Genomic DNA, 18,499 nt, shown 5'->3' on the forward strand with positions numbered 1-18,499 from the left:
TGGGGTAGGTAACTCCAAGGAAAGGTTATAGGGTATGCACACAGTGACTCACAGAATCAGTCAATTAGCAGTCTCAGGATGAAGAACCTTTATGTAAAGCTCCTTCATCAAGTACAGAGGGAATTAACTTCCTTCTGCTCACCTCTCTGATATAAGCAGAAACAGATTCCAAATTCCATATCCAACTTCCCCCTTCAACTTTTACACAGGACCCATTCTGCCCCCTGGATGCCCCTGCCCTTCTCTCTGACAGGCAAGGGAAGACATTTCCCCTAATTGGTGGGGATAATTCTCAAGTTCATAGGGCAAAGGCTGACCCAGAGACAAGGGCACTGGTGTTGAGAAGCTGCAGTTCTTCCGGAACGGTGTGTCCAGTGTCCTGATGTTACTGACACCCTGGATCAATGCCAACATGAGGACAGGTCCCTCTCCCCACAATAGACAGACTCTTCCCTGTCTTCTCTTCTCCATCCCCCCTTCTCCATCCCCCCACACCTAGTCACTCTCACACACCGGTAACTGCGGTGCCCTCTGAATCCAGAAGCTTTCAGGCTGTTCCCGACGATAATCATGAGGCTGTAGGGAGAAATACTGAATAATTGGACTTTGGTCCTTTCTCTCAACTTCTGGACTAGGAACTTTCCCACCACCTATCAATCAGAGCCCTGCTGTGCAAGTGGGGTAGGATGGGTTCTCACCTTCGTTGGGGCAGGAGGCCCTCCTTGCACCAGCTCCATTTTGTAGTCATGGTGTGTCACTGACTCCGCCTTAAAGGGCTTCTTTATGGGTTCCAGATCTGCCTGTACCTCTTTACTATGCAGCCCTGGGAGATGTCAAGGCCATTCTCCCCAGTTTTGCTCTTCCCCCTCCCCCTCCCCCTCCCCTAGTTTCTCACCAGATCTGGTGGTGCAGGAGCATCTCCACCATGGCTTCACGCTTCCCTGTGGGAGGGTGAAGTGGGAGTGTGATTACAAAGCAGGCCCCAAAAATTAAAAAAAAAAAAAAGAAAAAGAAAAAGAAAAAGAAACAAATTTGAGAAAAGGAATGGGAATCTTAGATTTTGCCCTTATATCCATCACACAATCCACAGTCCCACCAGAAATTCCTTCCTCTTTTTTTCTCTGCCTGATGGGCTCATTCTGGCTGTCATGCTTCACACCTTGAAGAGGCTGAGAAAGGTTTCTTGGGGGCTGGTATGAATCCTTCTGGGTGGTACTCGAGGGCATGGGTGAAGGTGGTTGGGTGGTCAGCAGTCCCTGGTGTCCATGTCGGAAGAAGAAACTCTCAGAGATATCCTGCCAGTTTGGAACTTGATCCAGGTGGTTTGTAGCTCTCTGTGGGCCGTAAGTTGAATGACTGTGATATCCCTTGTTATCTACCCTCATCACAAACTATTGGCTCCCCTAGAAACTTGGGTCAGCCTTCAAAAAAGAAAAGAAGGTCAAAACTTAATACCTCTTCCTCCCAGTTGTAGAGGAGGCACTGGCCCCGTGGCATTGTTTCATAGAGAAACTTAGGCTTCCCTTCATCTTCTCGGGTTTTCCACAGCCCTCGGGCACCAGGTTCTGAGACTTGCAAAGATTCCCAAGATGGTTGTTTCTGAGGATCCCAGTGGCAGTATTGATTCCAGGAGGTATAATTAGGAAAAAGATCTGGCCTAAGGTTTTTGAACCTTTGAGGAGTGCTGGGCCTGGGCTCAGGGCCAGGGCTAGAACCTGGACCAGCTCCAGAGGCAGGATCAGGACCTGAGGCAGGACCGAAGCCTTGGCCAGAGGTATGGCCACGACCAGTGTCAGAACGAGGGATAGTGGCAAGGCCAGAGGGAGGGATAGTGGCAAGGCCAGAGGGAGGGATAGTGGCAAGGCCAGAGGGAGGGATAGTGCCAGGGCCAGAGGGAAGGATAGTGCCAGGGCCAGAGGGAAGGATAGTGCCAGGGCCAGAGGGAGGGACAGTTCCAGGGCCAGGACCAGTGAGGAAGCCAGGGCTAGAGCCACTTCCAGGACCAGTGCCAGAACTAGGGACTAAACCACGGTCAGGAACAGAACTGGAGCCAGGGAAAGAACTATAGCCACGGAAGCCAGGACCGGGGACAGGGCTGGAGCTGGAACCAGTTAAAGGGTCAGAGCTGAAGCCAGGAACAGGAGCAGCGCTAGAGCTAAGGTCAGTTGTAGTATAGGGATGCCTAGCAGTAGAGGAAACATAGTCAGGGTCAAAGCCAAGAGTTTCACGGCCTATTTGTGGGGTTCCAGCATAGACTGCCCCAAGAAAATTGTCAGAGGAGGGCTCTGTGAACCTAGAATAGGGTGCTGGGGTCTCTGTAAATAATGCAGCTGCTCTGGCGGAGGCGGCGGCTGCGGCAGCTGATGCAGCTGCATCAGCTGCAGTGGTTGCGGATGCCAGGGCTGATGCATGGCCATGTGAAGAAAGAAACGGTTCCGAAACAGTCCCTAGTTCTTCAGCGCAGGGTTGTACTTCTAAAGATCTAAAAGAAAACAAAAGCGTCAAGGTATCAAAAGCCCAGCAGAGGAAGTCCGCTGACCTTTCTTGTCCCTTTTCACTTGAAGCCAGAGCTGTGGCTCTCACCGCGACGGCGATCCCTCTGTAGATTCGTTGGGCTCCATCTTCAGGCTCCAGCTACACGGTTGCCATAGAGACAGCAAAAAATTCCAAGAGACTGCGCAGAACTAAAGCTGGGCGGAAGTGGAGGGAAGAGGTGGAGGCAAGTCCTCTGAGGGGCGGAAGTCTTAAGCTGGGTGCGCTCTCTTTTCTGGTCCCGACTCCATGCTGCCTCAGACGCGGTTTTAAGGTTCCATTGGCCTGAGACCTCGACTTCCCTGTTCAAGCCTGATTCTTTGCGGCTAAGGTGATTCTTTATGGGGATACCTTGGAGACTGGCATAGGACCGTGGCATTGGACAAACGCCTAGTTGATGTGTTGTGGAGGACCAATAGTAGCTTCCTCTTAATTTGCTTGGTTCATTCTCAAAAGTGAGGAGTGAGGAGGCTTTAAAATTGTTTTTAAGGATGAAAATATATAAAACAGTTAAAGAGCAAAACAGAGAACATATGGAGCAGCATATAGCTAACAGCTGGTGTGTTCGTGTGTGTATGTTACTACTTTTCAAATATTAGGCCCTTATATTGACTACCTTCCTCCCAATTCCCTTTTGAACCTGGTTGGGCCTCTGAATGAAGTCCAGGATGCAGCTAGTCTTACACCTGGGTTTTAGTCTCTTTCTACTCATTCAGGCTCATTCCTACTGCTACTTTTCTAAAGTTTGACCCAGGGCAGATTACTAGTCATGAGGCATATCTACAGGCAGGTGCTTTTTTTGACCACACAGTGGGCTTCCTCAGTGTCTCTTACTTTGATCACTGTCAAAGGAGCACACAGCAGAATCACTCTTCTTTCCCCTTTGTGGTATAAATCCTTTTTATTAAAGACAGGCATGCAAAAGTGAGGGAGAATAGGTTTATTAGCATCACAGGGTTCCTTTTCCCATCCAAACATCCAGATCTGAGTTTCTTGGGTCAGTTGGCAGGTTCAACCTGGAGGCCACTGGAGCTGCCGGCCCCCAAGTACGTGAATGTGAAGGTGATATACAGATTGTGCTCCCAGCTTTCCATCATTGATCACTGAAATAGAGCTTGAAGTTAGGGGGTCAGGATTATGGGAGAGGTCAAAGAATGAAGATCATATTGAGGAGCAGGAATTCATAGATGAGGGACCCATGGGCCAAGTCACTCACCAAGTCGGTATCCATCTCCCAGGCCCTCAGCTTTTGCTGTTTTCTTGGCTACAAGGAGAAGGTGTCCTAGAAGCTGTAGGGAGAAGGGAGGGACATAGTTGTCTTTATTCACAGAGGGCAAAACCTCTAGCTTTACCAGGGCTCTTCCCACAACAACTCCTGGCCTTGTTCTTCCCACCTGCTGGTCTTCTTCTTCAGCCTGGCTAATACGAGGAATGGGCTTCTTAGGAATGACCAGAAAATGCACAGGGGCTTGAGGGGCCACATCACGGAACACCAGACACTGGGAGCAATGACAGGCCAGAGACAATCACATTAGTTTATCAGGCTAGCTGTATCTATGAAATTCCTAAGGGGTTTGGTTCCCACCTGTTGGTCCTCATATAGAATGTCAGCTGGAAGGCTTCTGTCCAGGATCCGGGAAAAGATGGTTGGAGCTGCTCCTCCAGGAGCTGCCTGCTGGGCCTTAGCCACTTCATTCCCATTTATCATACCTGCAGCTCCTCGGACCTGCAGGAGAGTCAGATACACCCAAGGGAGGGAACTGGCAATAACTCTTCCATGTACTCACTTGGAGCTGGCAGAGTTGTGCTTTGATAGTTATCAACCTATTACATGCTGGTATTCCATATGTAGGGTGTGTGTGTGTGTTTGTGTGTATGTATATATGTATATGTGTATGTATGTATGTGTGTGTGTGTGTGTGTATATATATATATATATATATATATATATATATATATATATATATAAATGACTATGAGACACTGGGACATAACTGGCAATATTATGCAAGATTCAGGAGTGCAATTGATTCCTGCTAATGTGTGTATAAAATCTAACACGTGCAGGGAAAAGGATCCAAAATGGGAGTCTCAAGATTTATGTCTCAGTTCCTGTTCTAACACTGAATTACCTCAGAAAAATTTCTTCTGTAGCTTCATATAAAAAGGGGCGGTTTGTATTATCTCAACACAGCTTGAAGGTCTGTATACTCCCACCTTGTTAGTATGTGTTCACTTATTTCCATTACTTGTTTTCTGATATTTAAGCCTGGTTACCTGTTTATTTAGGTTTTAATGCATATGTCCTGTTTGACTCTAGCTCTTTCTCATTTGGGTGTCATGTCTGATCTCTTACGTGGATTTTAACTCTAGTAACTTACATCAGTGGAATTACATATTAATTTAGCCAGGCAGTGGTGCACACATGTAATCCCAGAGGCTTGGGAGGCTGAGGCAGGAGGATTGCGAGTTCTAAGCCAGCCTCAGCAATTTAGCAACTTAGTGAGACCCTGTCTCTGAATAAAATACAAAAAAGGGCTGGGATGTGGCTCAGTGGTTGAGTGTCCCTGGATGGTTCATTCCCCAGTACCAAAAATATATAAATAAAATAAATTAAAATAAAAAATAAATAAATCAGCTAAATGAACTCAGTCCTCCCCCAGTTATCCAGGAGGAAGAGATATACCCGTTTCCCATGGACTCAGAGAAAAATAAAGTCAGTGCGTCATAATGGGGGAGAAAAGAACTGGACGAATTAGGCTCTTGACTCCCGAGTTGCTACTGAAAAGTGGGGAAGATCAAAGGTTAACACCTTTGCTTATTAGAAGGCCCAAGGGAGCAGGCAGAGGACTTGCTCTGAGAGACCTCACTTTCTGCTGAGGGAACTGAGGTGACCGGCCAGCTGGGCTTCAGACAACGGAGGGCAGCAGCTGCTGCATTGACCCCGTCCTGACCTCGGCGCCAGGGCCTGTGCGGGGAGGCGGTGATCGCTAGTTCGCTACACCCGCAGCCATCAAGTCCGACCTCACCGCACAATCCTAGAGCTTGATCCTCGGAAAGGGCAGTGGCTCTGCAAGGCTGCTGGGTTGCTTGCGCCGTGGCTCCCGCCACAGAGGGCGTCAGAAACTAAGGAAGTCCCTCCTTGTCCCCGCGGACACTTCTCACCTGCACCCCCCGGGGCCCAGAGGCCGCCAAGGCTCTGCTCGCCGCGCGCAAGCTGGCGGCTAGCACCACCGCAGCAGCCATCCTCCCGGAGCTGCGGGAACCGCTCACTCGTCCCGCACTCTGCGGCCTACGGAAGGTGGGCCGTCGGAGAGGGAGAGCTGGGGTCATTGGCCCCTTCCGCGGCCGGGGGCGGGCCTGGCCACCTCCATTGGATCGCGGTTCCGGGCGCTACTCAAGCCATTGGCTCCGCTGCCACTTTAGAGGCGGAATCTTTTCATCCAATTGGCTGCATCTTCCAACGCAGGGCCAATTCCCACTCCATTGGCTTCGTCTTTTAGCGTAAAAGTTCCTTCTTGAGTGTTGTCTCTGATTTCGCTACGAGATAAATTTCCAAGGATTAAGAAACTTGGAGGTGTAATTTTTCACCTAGTTGGCTTTGACTCACAGCCATAGCTCGGTTTAGGTTAGGGACCCCGAGCTTTCACGTTCCCGGCTAGTCCTTCTCAGTTCTGGCCCCTTCTGGTGGGCTGGAGGAAGGGGGCGGGCTCCGTCAGTTGCTGCACAAAGGTCTAAACGTACTTTGGATCCTTTCACTGTTTTGGCCAGGCGGCGGGCAAGGTTCTGAGGGCATTAGGTACATGTGGTTCCAGGAATCACCTGGGTGGGGCTAAAGATGAACCGGAAGGGGGTCTTTCTAGTTGGTGGTGTTGATACCCAGCATTTTCTCCACACGGGCGGTTTCAGTCACTTGACCATTTCAGAGATTTTTTTTTTTTTTTTTTTTTTTTTTTGTGATACTGGGATTGCACCCAGAGCCTCAGGCACACTAGGCAGGCGCTCTACCACTGAAGTACGTCCCCAGCGCCCCTCACCTTTTGGGGATAATTATTTTCAAATTTTGAGACTGGGTCTTGCTAAATTGCCTAAGCAGTCCTCAAACTTGGGATCCTCCTGCTTCAGCCTTCCAAGATCACAGGCTTGGGTCACCGCGCAGGAACCATTTGGAAGATTTTAAAAGGCAATTCATTCTTGTGTTCTCATTAACACATTCACACCATAAATTATTTCCAGGTCAGTTTTTTTTTTTAATTGGTTTTAGATATATATGACAGTAGTGTGTGTGTGTGTGTGTGTTTTATATATATATATATATATATAAAATATATATAAATTATATATATAAATTATATATATAAATTATATATATATATATGTGTATATATATATATATATATATATATATATGTGTGTGTATATATATATATATATATATATATAATTTTTTTTAATCGGGTGAAGATGGGAACGTCCTACCTTTACTGCACCAAAAAGCAAAGGAATATGCATCTAATGTTCTTTTCTAATCAAGAGTATGATATAGTTAGCTCAGGAGTTTTCAGGGAGACAGGTTCACTCTGCTGGGGTTCATACTTTTGATATAAGAAACATCGTGTCACGAAAATACTCAAGACAGGGTGAATTTAGTCTGAAGTTTAACACAGGATAAATCTCCACTGTTTTTCTTTTTTAAAAAAGCACATGACCTGCCACATATAGGAGCTTAATAACTGTTTGTTGAATTAATCAAATTTGGTGTTACATTTTTTTATAATATATGGCATATTATTCTCCCATCAATTTTTCAAATTATTACATAGGCTATGTCAATATATCAGGTAATGGGGCTGCATACTATTTCCTTAATGAGTTTACCATAGCACTCTGTAGCTGACTTTTAAATGAATTAGTTTTAGATGAATGGTTATCAAGGAGCATATAATCAGTATTGGAAAATTCTTCTAGAGTTAGTACAGTCTCCTTTTCTTTAAAGTTGTGGTGCTGGGGCTTTATGCCTGCTATACAAGGCTCAATCACTGAACTACATCCCTAACCCTACCTGATCTCTTTTATATAACTATATTATTGTTAGAAAGTCCATTGTTCTCCAAAGGGCAGACATTTTTTTTTAATTTTACTTTTTAGTTTTCGGTGAACACAACATCTTTTATTTTTATGTGGTGCTGAGGATTGAACCTAGTGCCCGCGCATGCCAGGCGTGCCAGGTGAGCAGGCTATGCTTGAGCCACGTCCCCAGCCCCAGGGCAGACATTTGATCCTGTGATGTTCCCTAGGGGTCTTAGTAGTCTAGGCTGTATTCCTTCCCTTGGTAGGACAGACGACCTCCCTAAATGTGAGGAAATGTAGAATGACCTCTTCTCTGTATCCCAGAGGCTTCCTTTCTCTATGCTTCTGGGACACCTGAAGACCTTAAAACTCCCTGGAGAAGGCAAGAGGTAAGTGGAACTGAGATCTAGAAGAGGAAGGAAACCAGCCTGGAGGGATAGTGAATACAAAGCTTGTTAAAACTGGTTATTTCCTTGGGTTTTCACAGAGAACAACACTGGTTAATCCTGTTTTACAGATCCAGAAACCAAGGCCCAAAGTGGGGAAGTTCTTCTCTAGAGGCACAGAGCTCCATCAGTGTCAGGCTTTCCAACTCCTGGAAGAATTACCTATCAACTTCCTTGTTACTCCCCCAAATTCACTGTTTTTTTCACAGTTTTCTCTATTCTAAGTCCTTGTTATCACCTACAGCTGTTCTCATGTGAAAGCTGTAATGCTTTGCAGGCTCTGATTGTTGTCTCCTTAATTCAGTCCATGCCACTACAACTGCTACTGGACCTCATTAGAGACTTTTATTCCCTTTCAACTCATCAATTGATTCCTGGAATCATTTTCTTTCCCTATTTGTATCATCCACACCCTCCACATCTTTATGCCAATTCCTTTTGCCTCATTTTCCTGATAATCCTTCCCGACAACCTCCCATCTCCATCTATCAGGTAATCTAAACATTTTTCTTAGGTTTTTCACTTCCAACTGTACCTGAATCCTAAACTATGATCAGGATTTTCTCCAATTCCCCAACATTAGCCTGCCTAAACTCTCACCTTTCCCTTCTTGTCTCCTAATACCCCCTCATTCTTATCCTCTTCATAGAGAAGCTATCAGAAGGGAAATTCTCTAATATGTTTCCTGAAGCTCAGTGAAGGCTCCAAACTTTCTTTCCTCTTCTTGGTCTCAGGAAGTGATGTTCCTTTTTGTTCAGAGCATATCCCTTCACCTCTGCCTGATCTCATACCATTTCTTTTTCTCTGGGATCTTGTCTCACTAGGAATCTTTCCTCTTTCTTCTGCATCTTTCAAGGACATTTTATCTACTGGTCTCTTCCCCCTTTCCTTCCTAAAAAACTGCTTCCTTGACTCCATATCTCCCTCTGGATATTGTCTGACGTTTTCCCTGCATTTTTCATCCAAGCTTCTGGAAGAGTCCCTTTCAAACTCATAGCTATTTTGTTTCTCCCTCTACTATACCAGTATGAAACTGTACTCTCTGAAGTCCCCACTTTCTAATTGTAAAATCCAATGGGCACTATTTAGTCTTTATCTTACAGAAGCCCTAGCTACATCTTAAATCATTGCCCACTTTATCCTTCTTGAAATTTCCTCCCTTCTTGGCTTTCTTGAAATCACTCTGCTTGTGATGTCACAGCCAGAAGGTTGAATGTGGGCATGATGTGGGGCAGATAGCTGGATCCAGCCTTTATCCTGCTTGGTGCTGTCTCTTGCCCCCAAACAGTGCCAACTCTAATGACTTTTGGTTGGCTCTTGGCTCTACTGCCCCATATAGGACTACGTCAAATTCTAGTGGCTTCCATTTTATTGCTGATCTGGGCCAGGCTCAGAAGGGCCTATGCCGTTTGTTGAAGTGTATGTCCCTGGAGGATGGGAGAGTAAATGTTTAAAGGATCAGGTATGGCGGTCAGATGGGGGACCAGGCTGGAGTCTGTGTGGGCTAGGGAATGCAGGGGAACTAGGGTGGGGACTGGGATGACAAGGGAGCCTTTGCATCTGGAGGGCCTCGAAGTCAGAGCTGTTCAGGATGGTTTCTTGGAGGACAGGCATGTCTGCAAATGTCACATATTCTGCTCCTGGGGGTAGAAACCAGTTCAGGCATTGGATTTGGGGAGTGAGAAAATACAGTAGTCCTGGAGGGGACAGTTAAGGTGCCTTTCTGCCCAGCCTCCTGACTACAGATGCTGGGCTGGCCCCCTGTCCCAGATTGCATCCTTACCATGAGGTCTCCCTCCTCGTCGGCGTGTCTCCTGGGTCTCAAAGAAAGTCTCATGTTCCTCCCAGCGCCGGTCACAAGCGGCACAGAGGAAATTAGACTCAAAATTATTGCAGCCACAACCTGAGACAAAAGGACAGCCCAGGAGAATATAGAGAATGGAGAGGCATCTCCATGGGCTGACTACATTCTCAGCTCTTCCTTACCCACCAAACACCAAACAAGTATCTTTTTTATCAGCTCCCCACTCTCCTCCCCAAACTATTTGCATCCTATACTCACTTCTTCCCACCCAATACTCCCCTGCATTAGAAGTTACCACGATGCCTGCAGGGATGAGTTCCAGTGGCTGCATGCTCTTCATGGCTATGTTTGCAGCGACATTGAGCCCTCCAGGCCTTGGGATCAAAAGTGGCTCGTCTCTTGAGCCAGAATTCACCCACCTCTTCTGGGCGTGATGGGATGAAGCAGAACATGAGGCAGCGGCACTGACTCACATTGCAGGGCACAGTTATGTCTATGGGACAAGGATGGGTGGTAGGGTTGGATGAGCACCTGACAGGGCCTGGCCTGCCCATGCCAAATCCTCCCCATATTAACACACACACACACACACACACACACACACAGTTTCACATATCCCAAGACATGATGACAGAGTTGTCCCTCCATACCTGACAAAGGCTGGTCACTTCTCCCCTACCTGAGATAATGTGGTGCTCTCTCAGTAAGTGTCCACAAAAGCACTTGGACTCATCCCCAATCCGGAAGCAGTCCCATAGGTAATGGGGACAGCGCCAACCAATGTAGAGACCTATAAATGGTGAATAATAGGGAATTGTGGAAGGAATGAATAATATGGAAAAGTGAGAAAGAAAAAAAAATCCTAAGCTCTCCCAGATATTTTGACCTATTTCATGGGGTCAGGGTGGAGCTTCACCTCTACCCCAGGTATGTTTATCTCCACCCCACAGTCCTCACAGCTACCCCATTGACTTTTTCCCTCAAGGTTTTCTGATCATCCCATGTCTTCAATTCCCTTCCTATCCCAGGATCAATTCTATATGAGTCCGCCAGAGATGACTGAAGAGTCTTCAGTTTCTGAGCAGGAAGATTACAGGTAAAATTTTGTTTGAAGGTGAACATGAATCTCACTGAGTTCTTTGTGACTGTGGGGTTTCTTTTCTCTTCCCCTCTCCACATTAGAACCCAGCTTTGCTTTGTTCTTTGAAGTGTTAGACACTTAGAGGTGAGGAAGAGGAAACGTGGCCAGATATACAGTATGTGATAGGGATTGGTTCCTAAGGAGAATGGTTAGTGACAGACCCTGAAGAAGAGGAGCTGGTTGGGCACCCTTGGTACCAGGAAATAGAAGGAGGACTTCCCCTATCTTCTCTAGATTGGCTCCTTCATATGTCTCTTCTGTGTTCCTAGTGTTAAGGAACTAATACCCTCTTTGAGCCTGAGAAGGGCTGCCTGTTGCTCTCCAAGGCCCAGGAAAAGGGGGTAGGCCAGAAGTTATGGCTGTTGAAGACCAAGAATATGTTCTGAGACTAGGAAAGGAGACATAGAAAGGAAAGCAAGCTTAATAAATATCCCTGAGAGCAGGCACCAGCAGAAGGCTACAACCTTTGAGAGCCTGGTTTCAGCAGTGGGATCTGAAGCTTTCTGGCTTCATGGCCAGTCTCACCATGAGGCAAGAGTGGTGCTATGTCAACATGGTAGGAGAACCAGAGAGCACCTCCCACTCAGATTTTCTCATCCTTTGTTCTTCTAACCAAGAATTCTGCCTGAGTCCCCATGGAGTAGGACCTGAGGCTGCAGGACTCTTATTCCCATTTGAAGTTTCAACTGAAATTTCACCTCTTCCAAAAAGTTGCCCCTGATTTCCCTTGTCTGTCTAGGACCCATTCCACAGCTTCTTGTGTTATTCCTACCATGATTCCCATTAGTGTGTGAGCTCCTTAAGGGTAATACCTGTCTTTTCATACACATCTCTATTCCTAGCACAGGGCCTGGCATGAAATAGGTACTCAGAGAACACAGACTGCCTGACTGTGTGAGCAATTCTAGGCATAAACCTGAAGTTCCACAAGGAAAAAGAATTGGCATGCTTTGTTTTTAACTCTGGCCAGGGTCACAATCCACAAATTTGTGCCTCAGGCCAGGTTTCCTAGTCTTACCCATAGCTTCTTAGGACCTAAAACCTGTTCAGATGCGTCTTTTGGCTTGGCTGATTCTGTCTTGATGCTGACAGCTTGTAGTACCAATGCCCTATTACACCAAGAAAGCTTGGTTGAGGCAGTGTCACAATGGAAATGGGTGGGAGCCAGGATTCCACCAGAGGAATCCTGAACCCTGTCTGGAGTAACAGGACACAGTGGATAAGCAGGTGATGTACAGAAGTACAGAACAAGGGTCTGTGCCCATAGATCAAGGCTTGGCCTGAGATATGGAATTACCTGGTTATCTTTATATGTTCGGCCTTATTTCCATCTTAAGGGAAAGGAAGTATGAAAGACTTTTAGTGATTCTGAGTTGCCCTCAGGATATAATTCCAACTCTTTAGCTGGGCACAGAAATGCCTGCATAATTCTTCCCTTCCAAAGCTGAGCTGGGTTACTCCCCCTCAAAAACACTATTTGCCAGGTATAATATACTGCTGCTGTTCCTTAAGCTGCCTTGTCGTGTCTCACCTTACTCTTTTCTTGACTTGGCCGCCTCTCCTTACTATCTTACAGATATCAATTGAGAAATCTTTCCTTGTAAGACATTGTTCCTTTACTACCAAAGATTGGGTGTCCCTCTTCTCTACCCCTGCAGCATTCTTGGTATAGAAATTATTAAAGTGAATTATAATTGTCCTTATTGGTGTCACTTATTAGAGTGCAAATTAGTTTTTTGGACTCTAATGAGGAATTTTGTTTTTGAAACTTTTCCAATCCCACCACCTCCACAGCTAGGCTCGTACTGGCACATAGTTGGTGCACAAATATTTGTTGAAATAATTAAAAAAAGCTTACATTTGACATTTATCAACATGTTACATGTACTGTCATGTAGTCATTACTTTCTAGGGACTGAAGATACCCAGTATTAAAAGGGGGCCCCAAATATCTTTGATCAGGATTAAATTACACTTCCTGTTTCAATAGGAAAATGAAGGCATTCAATTTAGAAGAAGAAATGAGAAGAAGGTAGTAGACAAGAGTGTCTAAGAAGGGAAACTAACAAATCCTATATTTGCAAGAAAATAAGCAAGAGTAACAGAAGATATTAAAATAAGCAAAAAACAAAACAAAACCTGTCTCAATGCCTGAAATAAACTAAGAAGCAAATTAGATCATTGTGACTTCATTGGCTAGAGGTAGAGTGGGGAGGGATCCTGCATGGGAATGGGGAAAGTAAATTACACAGAGAAGGGATAAGGATATGGAATTACCTGGTTATCTTTATATCTTAAGCCTTATTTCCATCTTAAGTAGAAAGGAAGTATGAAAGACCAACATAAATGTAGTGACATATATAAATTTATTCTAGAAATCTCAGAATCTTCTCATCAGGTCAGGGTGGCCCTCTTACTGAAGTCAGTAATCCCTATAGATATGAAGTTCAATAACACAGGTAGACATTGTTAAACACAGGATGGTATGTGTTTACACAGCTTGTCTGCACACCCATTACAGAGATACTCAGAGCATGCTGCTAACAGCACAGTTAAAGGTACTAGCTCTGGACTGAGACTTAGATTCAACAGGGCTAGAGGACACAGCTCTCCTCTTCGGTGGGGAGACTCAAAACTTTTGGATATACAAGTTATCATGGATTTCACAAGCAGGGATGGCAGCTTTTTTTTTTTTTTGTACCAGGGATTGAACCCAGGGGTGCTTAATCCCGGACCCACATCCATAGCTCCCTCCCTTTTTTTGGGGTATCTGGAATTGAACTCAGGGGCACTCAATCACTGAGCTACATCCCCATCCCTATTTTGTATTTTACTTAGAGACAGGGACTCATTGAGTTGCTTAGCACCTTGCTTTTGCTGGGGCTGGCTTTTAACTCATGATCCTCCTGCCTCAGCCTCCTGAGCCGCTGGGATTATAGGCATGTGCCATGTGCCCAGCCTCCCAGACCTTTTTATGTTTTATTTTGAGACAGGGTCTTATCTTTCTGTGTTGACAGCCACACTAAGTTGAGTCTGACTTTGAACCTGTGATCCTCCTGCCTTAGCCTCCTGAGCTGCTGGATTATAATCATAAGCCACCACACTGTGTGAGCAATTCTAGGCATAAACCTGAAGTTCCACAAGGAAAAAGAATTGGCATGCTGCTTTGGGATGACAGCTTTTAATTGAGTTGCACCAAAGAGGCTAATGGTTTTTGCCATATCAGAACAACAAGTCTCCTGGAGACTGACCATGGTCCTGGGCCATGTCTGCCTTAGGATCTGTCTGGTACAGGCTACCTGGATCTGGGCCCTAGATCTTGGGCTGGCCTCTGGCCCTTCTGTTTTTAATAAATTTATTAAAATTATTATGGGCCATCTGTGCCTGCCTGGACTTTGTATGAATATTCTCACCTTTTGTCAGACCCACACTGCTATTTCTTGGCTTACCCGCTTGCTCCCCTTCCAGATTCCAGGCAGAATGGCATGGCTGTTTCCACAAGGGGCAGCTATCTATGGAATGGGCAGGTTTCCAGATCCTATTGGATTGGAAGATATCCATGGGCCCTCTTACAGGCCTCTGAAAGGCCACCTAGGCTCACCTGTCTGGATAGCATTCAGGGATGCATCCTTCTCCCATTGGAAAAGATGATTCAACTGAGCACCAGACTTCTCCCTCTCCATTTCCTTAGTCAGGTCCATCAGCTCTGCCTGCTTAGCAGGGACCACTGGGCTGCCTATGTAACCTGGGAAGGAAGGGGATGAGTAACCAGGCGGAAGTGAGAAGTCCCTAAAATTAAGAGGAAGGGCCATGTCCAAGAGGAACACAGTCCTCTCCTTCTGGAGTAGGTCAAGAACAGTAGACAGTGATGAGAACAGGGGAAAGGGCAGGAGCAATTACGGCCAACTCCTTTCTTCTCCTTTTTCTTGCCCAGCTGGTGTTCAGGATGGGCTGTCTGAGCAGTGATGTCATTGGTATCCATTCCCTCCTTGTTCTCCCCTGAATCTTCCTTCTGCTTGGTAGATGTATCCATGTGGTTCTAGGCTGAAGGGCCTGAAACGAAGTGCTTTGGAAAAAGCTCCTGGGAGGATGTCCTTGTCCATGAGACCTCAGTGGAAGAAGACTCAGAGAGGTCATCATCGCTCAATGTATCAGAGGAAGAGAGCTGGTTTACTGGTGAGGACTGAAAAGCAATATGCTTCTCTGGTACTTCAGAATTGTGAGTCTCAAAGGTAGGGGCTTCCAAAGGGACCATGGAGGCTGACTCTTTTAAAGAGGTTACATAGAGATAGAAGGCTCCAAAGGATTTTCAGAGGTATGGGGCTCTAAAAGGGTCTTGAAAGTGGATTTATCTAAAGGGGGTTCAGAGACAGAATGCTCTAAAAGGCTCTCAGAGGCCTGGGCCTCTAAAGGGATCTGGGAGATGGAAGGCTCCAAGGTAGTTTCAGAGAGGGGGGGCTCCTATAAATCTTCAGTAGAGGGGTCCTTGGAAGAGGGGTGTTTCTTGGCATCCATGGTGGTATGAGGCTCTTCTGTGACCTTGTCTGCTTCAATCTAATGGTAGAATAAGGTACAGGCTTCGTTAGTTTTAGACTGGAGGGTCTACAAGTCAGGACAGAGAGCATAGGGTTCACAGGGTTGGGGGCGGGGGTGTTATGGAATTAGGAGAAGATTCTCAGTACATGTGAGACACAAGAAGAAAACAAAAAGAGTGTCTCCAATCCCAATTGATTCAAATGTATGAATTGCCAAGATCATTGTAATGTCATGTGTAGCTAATTAAAAAAAAAAAGAGTGTCTCCAGGTATAATGCCAGGAGGTTCTCTCATGTGTCAAACATGATGAGGCATGCTGCTAATGGGAGGTTAGGGAGCTGAAACTTAAAAGTTTGAAAGGCCGAAGTAGGGCTGGGGATGTGGCTCAAGTGGTAGTGCACTCACCTAGCATGTGTGAAGCACTGGGTTCAATTCTCAGCACCACATAAAAATGAAATAAAGATATTGTATCCACATAAAAAACTAAAAAAATAAATACTTTAAAAAAAAAAAGAAAGGCCGAAGTAGTCAGAATCCCATCAGTAGATGGTAGCAGAGGACCATGCCCTAGGAGGGAGCCTGAACATAGCTATTTGGCCAGTCCAAGAGTTGGGTCCTAGGTATGTCTTTGGCCCCTGGAGGTCAAGCTATGGCATTCCAGAGATTGAGAATATCAAGCCAAAGTTGGGGTTGGCTCTCAAGAGTGAAGAGTATGCCATGATGCCTAAGGCAGGGAGGCCCTGCCTGTAGTCTGGTTTTGTTTAGGGACCACATATACCCTCTCTTGATGATGTCATTTATATTTAAGGATTCAACTACTTCTAGCTGTGTGCTGCTGACTTCTAAGTCCATATTTCCAGTGTAGATCCTCTCTAGACTCTTGTATTTCACACTCACCCAACTGCCCATGGGACATTTCTAAATGGATGTCCCAGAGACATCAAATTGAACTCTGAAAATTATCCTAGTCTTCTTTTTGCTAAGTCCCGATCTTCAAATAGGTAATGAGAACTGCATTTCTATTTTCTAAAAAGTCTTGATACACATTCTCTCCTTTGCTATTCCTCCAGTTTTGTTCATGTTCTCATTATTTTCTGCCTGAATTGTGTAATAACTTTGCCTCTGTACTGCCACCCTCAGCATATTAATTCTTTTTTTATTGGTTGTTCAAAACATTAAAAAGCTCTTGACATATCATATTTCATACATTAGATTCAAGTGGGTTATGAACTCCCATTTTTACCCCAAATATAGATTGCAGAATCACATCGGTTACACATCCACATTTTTACATAATGCCATATTAGTAACTGTTGTATTCTGCTACCTTTCCTATCCTCTACTATCCCCCCAGCATATTAATTCATTTACCCATTATTTTATTCATTTATGTAATTTACACTTTTTGCAAAGAGCCTGATCTTATGCTTTTACTCAAGCACTGTACTAAGCCTTGGATTCAGCTGAGTTTGGGAGAGACAAGTCAACTAACAATGACAAGGAATAATTGATATTATGCTGGGGTAAGTATAGGATGCTATGGGGCTGTCTAATTCCTCCTGGAAGGAGGCCCCAGATAGGTAGTCCTTCTTCCTGACCCAATCAACACAAACCCAACATTAGTCTTGCCTTGCTTAAAAGCATTCAATGACTCAGTTTAAATTTGGATTAAGTCCAAATTTCTTTGCCGTTGACATTCAAGGTCTATTATCATTTGCGATACTACTGAGAATTTCTGCCTTTACTTTCTCTGCTCTCTACTTTTTGCCTTGCTCCAGAGACACTAGATATATCACTTCTTAAACTCATTGGGTGGGTGCAGTGGCACATGACTGTAATCCCAGGAGTTTGGGAGGCTGAGGCAGGAGAATTGCGAGTTGAAAGCCAGCCTCAGCAACTTAGAGAGGCTCTAAGTAATTCAGAGACACCCTGTTTCTAAATACAATTAAAAAAAAAAAGGGCTGGGGATGTGGCTTAGTGGTTAAACACCCCTTGGTTCAATCCTCAGTACCAAAAGACAAAAAACAAAACAAAAACAAACAACAACACAACAAAAAACCCATAATCCATCAGAGCCTTTCCAAAGGAAAGTTTGGGACGGGAAGTAGTGACAGAGGTAGGGTGATAAGTGGGAAGAGGCTCAAAGTCACTTAGAGGGAAAAGTAGCCGGAGGCTGAAGAACTGAAGAATGGGAGGAAAGGAAAGGGAACCAGAGGGGGAGGAGGGACTGAGGGATGGGGAGGAGAAGGATGAAAAGTAGAAGGTGGCAGGACAGGTATTAGGAGGGGACGAGGTTGAAGGTTTGGGTGGGAAGAACCATTGGAGAAACTACATACCTTTGGGCTTTGGCTTGGTTGTTGTCCTTAGATCAGGAAATTATGGTAGATTGAAGAGCAAAGTGTCGATCCCAAGAGAGGAGATGATCTTGGTTGTGGATGAGCTCGGCTGCAGGAGGTGAAAAGTGAAAGGCCTTGCTTGAAAGTCTATTGTTTGGGGAGACTTGAACATCCTCAGACCTTCGCAAAGGGGCTCTTAACCTTACCTGGGGAGTGGCGATAAGGAAGAGGGGGTCCAGGGTCAAGGAGAGGGGATTGACTGAAACCCCTAGAATCCGGGCCGGGAGAGGAGGGATCGGTCACCAGGACAACCGGAACGCCCAGTATTCTCCCTGCCAAATAGCAGTCTAAACATCTTTCTCGAGGCTGCTGTTTCCTGAGGGGACTACCTTGGACCTGCTAAGGGGGTTTTCAGCGAGTCTCTAGGTAGGAAGTGTCGATATTGTGGGTACAACCGTGGGGAGTCTGGATTTGTGAGGGTCCCTCTAGGGTTCCTGTGAGATACCTGTGAGGTGTTCAGTGGGGGCTGTGAGGATCTGAGGGGTCAACGGGCTCAGTTGTATGAGCGAGAAGGAAAGGGTCTCAGGTGAATTGGGCTGGGCGGAGTCTGTTCTCGAAACCCAGCAGGACTAAGT

At 45.7% G+C, this 18,499-nt stretch overlaps 3 protein-coding genes across 5 annotated transcripts; all 3 read right to left on the reverse strand.

Annotated features, from left to right (window-relative positions):
• Nucleotides 1-73: 73 nt before the first annotated feature.
• On the reverse strand, nucleotides 74-2,705 carry Spag8 (sperm associated antigen 8). Its single transcript, XM_034635961.2, has 7 exons — nucleotides 2,584-2,705; nucleotides 1,456-2,482; nucleotides 1,160-1,334; nucleotides 896-941; nucleotides 699-813; nucleotides 514-576; nucleotides 74-396 (listed from the first exon to the last, which is right to left on the reverse strand). Exons 1-7 carry the CDS (start codon nucleotides 2,619-2,621, stop codon nucleotides 202-204), a joined length of 1,659 nt encoding a protein of 552 aa, XP_034491852.2. The 5' UTR covers nucleotides 2,622-2,705; the 3' UTR covers nucleotides 74-201.
• Nucleotides 2,706-3,457: 752 nt separating this feature from the next.
• Nucleotides 3,458-5,856, reverse strand: Hint2 (histidine triad nucleotide binding protein 2). 2 transcript variants are annotated; one of them, XM_027930897.2, is made up of 5 exons: nucleotides 5,698-5,856; nucleotides 4,118-4,258; nucleotides 3,927-4,031; nucleotides 3,749-3,821; nucleotides 3,458-3,646 (listed from the first exon to the last, which is right to left on the reverse strand). In XM_027930897.2, the coding sequence occupies exons 1-5, from the start codon at nucleotides 5,776-5,778 to the stop codon at nucleotides 3,633-3,635; spliced, it is 414 nt and encodes a 137-aa protein (XP_027786698.1). In that variant the 5' UTR covers nucleotides 5,779-5,856; the 3' UTR covers nucleotides 3,458-3,632. The 2 variants fall into 2 exon arrangements, with proteins under 2 accessions (XP_027786698.1, XP_027786697.2); XM_027930896.2 differs by having other exon boundaries at nucleotides 3,458-3,635; nucleotides 5,698-5,853.
• Nucleotides 5,857-9,405: 3,549 nt separating this feature from the next.
• Fam221b (family with sequence similarity 221 member B) lies at nucleotides 9,406-18,455 on the reverse strand. Of its 2 annotated transcripts, XM_071600741.1 has the most exons (8): nucleotides 18,370-18,455; nucleotides 17,865-18,196; nucleotides 14,894-15,547; nucleotides 14,595-14,738; nucleotides 10,532-10,642; nucleotides 10,148-10,345; nucleotides 9,832-9,951; nucleotides 9,406-9,688 (listed from the first exon to the last, which is right to left on the reverse strand). In XM_071600741.1, exons 3-8 carry the CDS (start codon nucleotides 15,024-15,026, stop codon nucleotides 9,507-9,509), a joined length of 888 nt encoding a protein of 295 aa, XP_071456842.1. In that variant the 5' UTR covers nucleotides 15,027-15,547; nucleotides 17,865-18,196; nucleotides 18,370-18,455; the 3' UTR covers nucleotides 9,406-9,506. The 2 variants fall into 2 exon arrangements, with proteins under 2 accessions (XP_071456842.1, XP_071456843.1); XM_071600742.1 differs by lacking the exon at nucleotides 14,894-15,547.
• Nucleotides 18,456-18,499: the final 44 nt, after the last annotated feature.

Source organism: Marmota flaviventris, chromosome 13 (assembly GCF_047511675.1).
Source record: "Marmota flaviventris isolate mMarFla1 chromosome 13, mMarFla1.hap1, whole genome shotgun sequence".
NCBI classification, from domain to species: domain Eukaryota; kingdom Metazoa; phylum Chordata; class Mammalia; order Rodentia; family Sciuridae; genus Marmota; species Marmota flaviventris.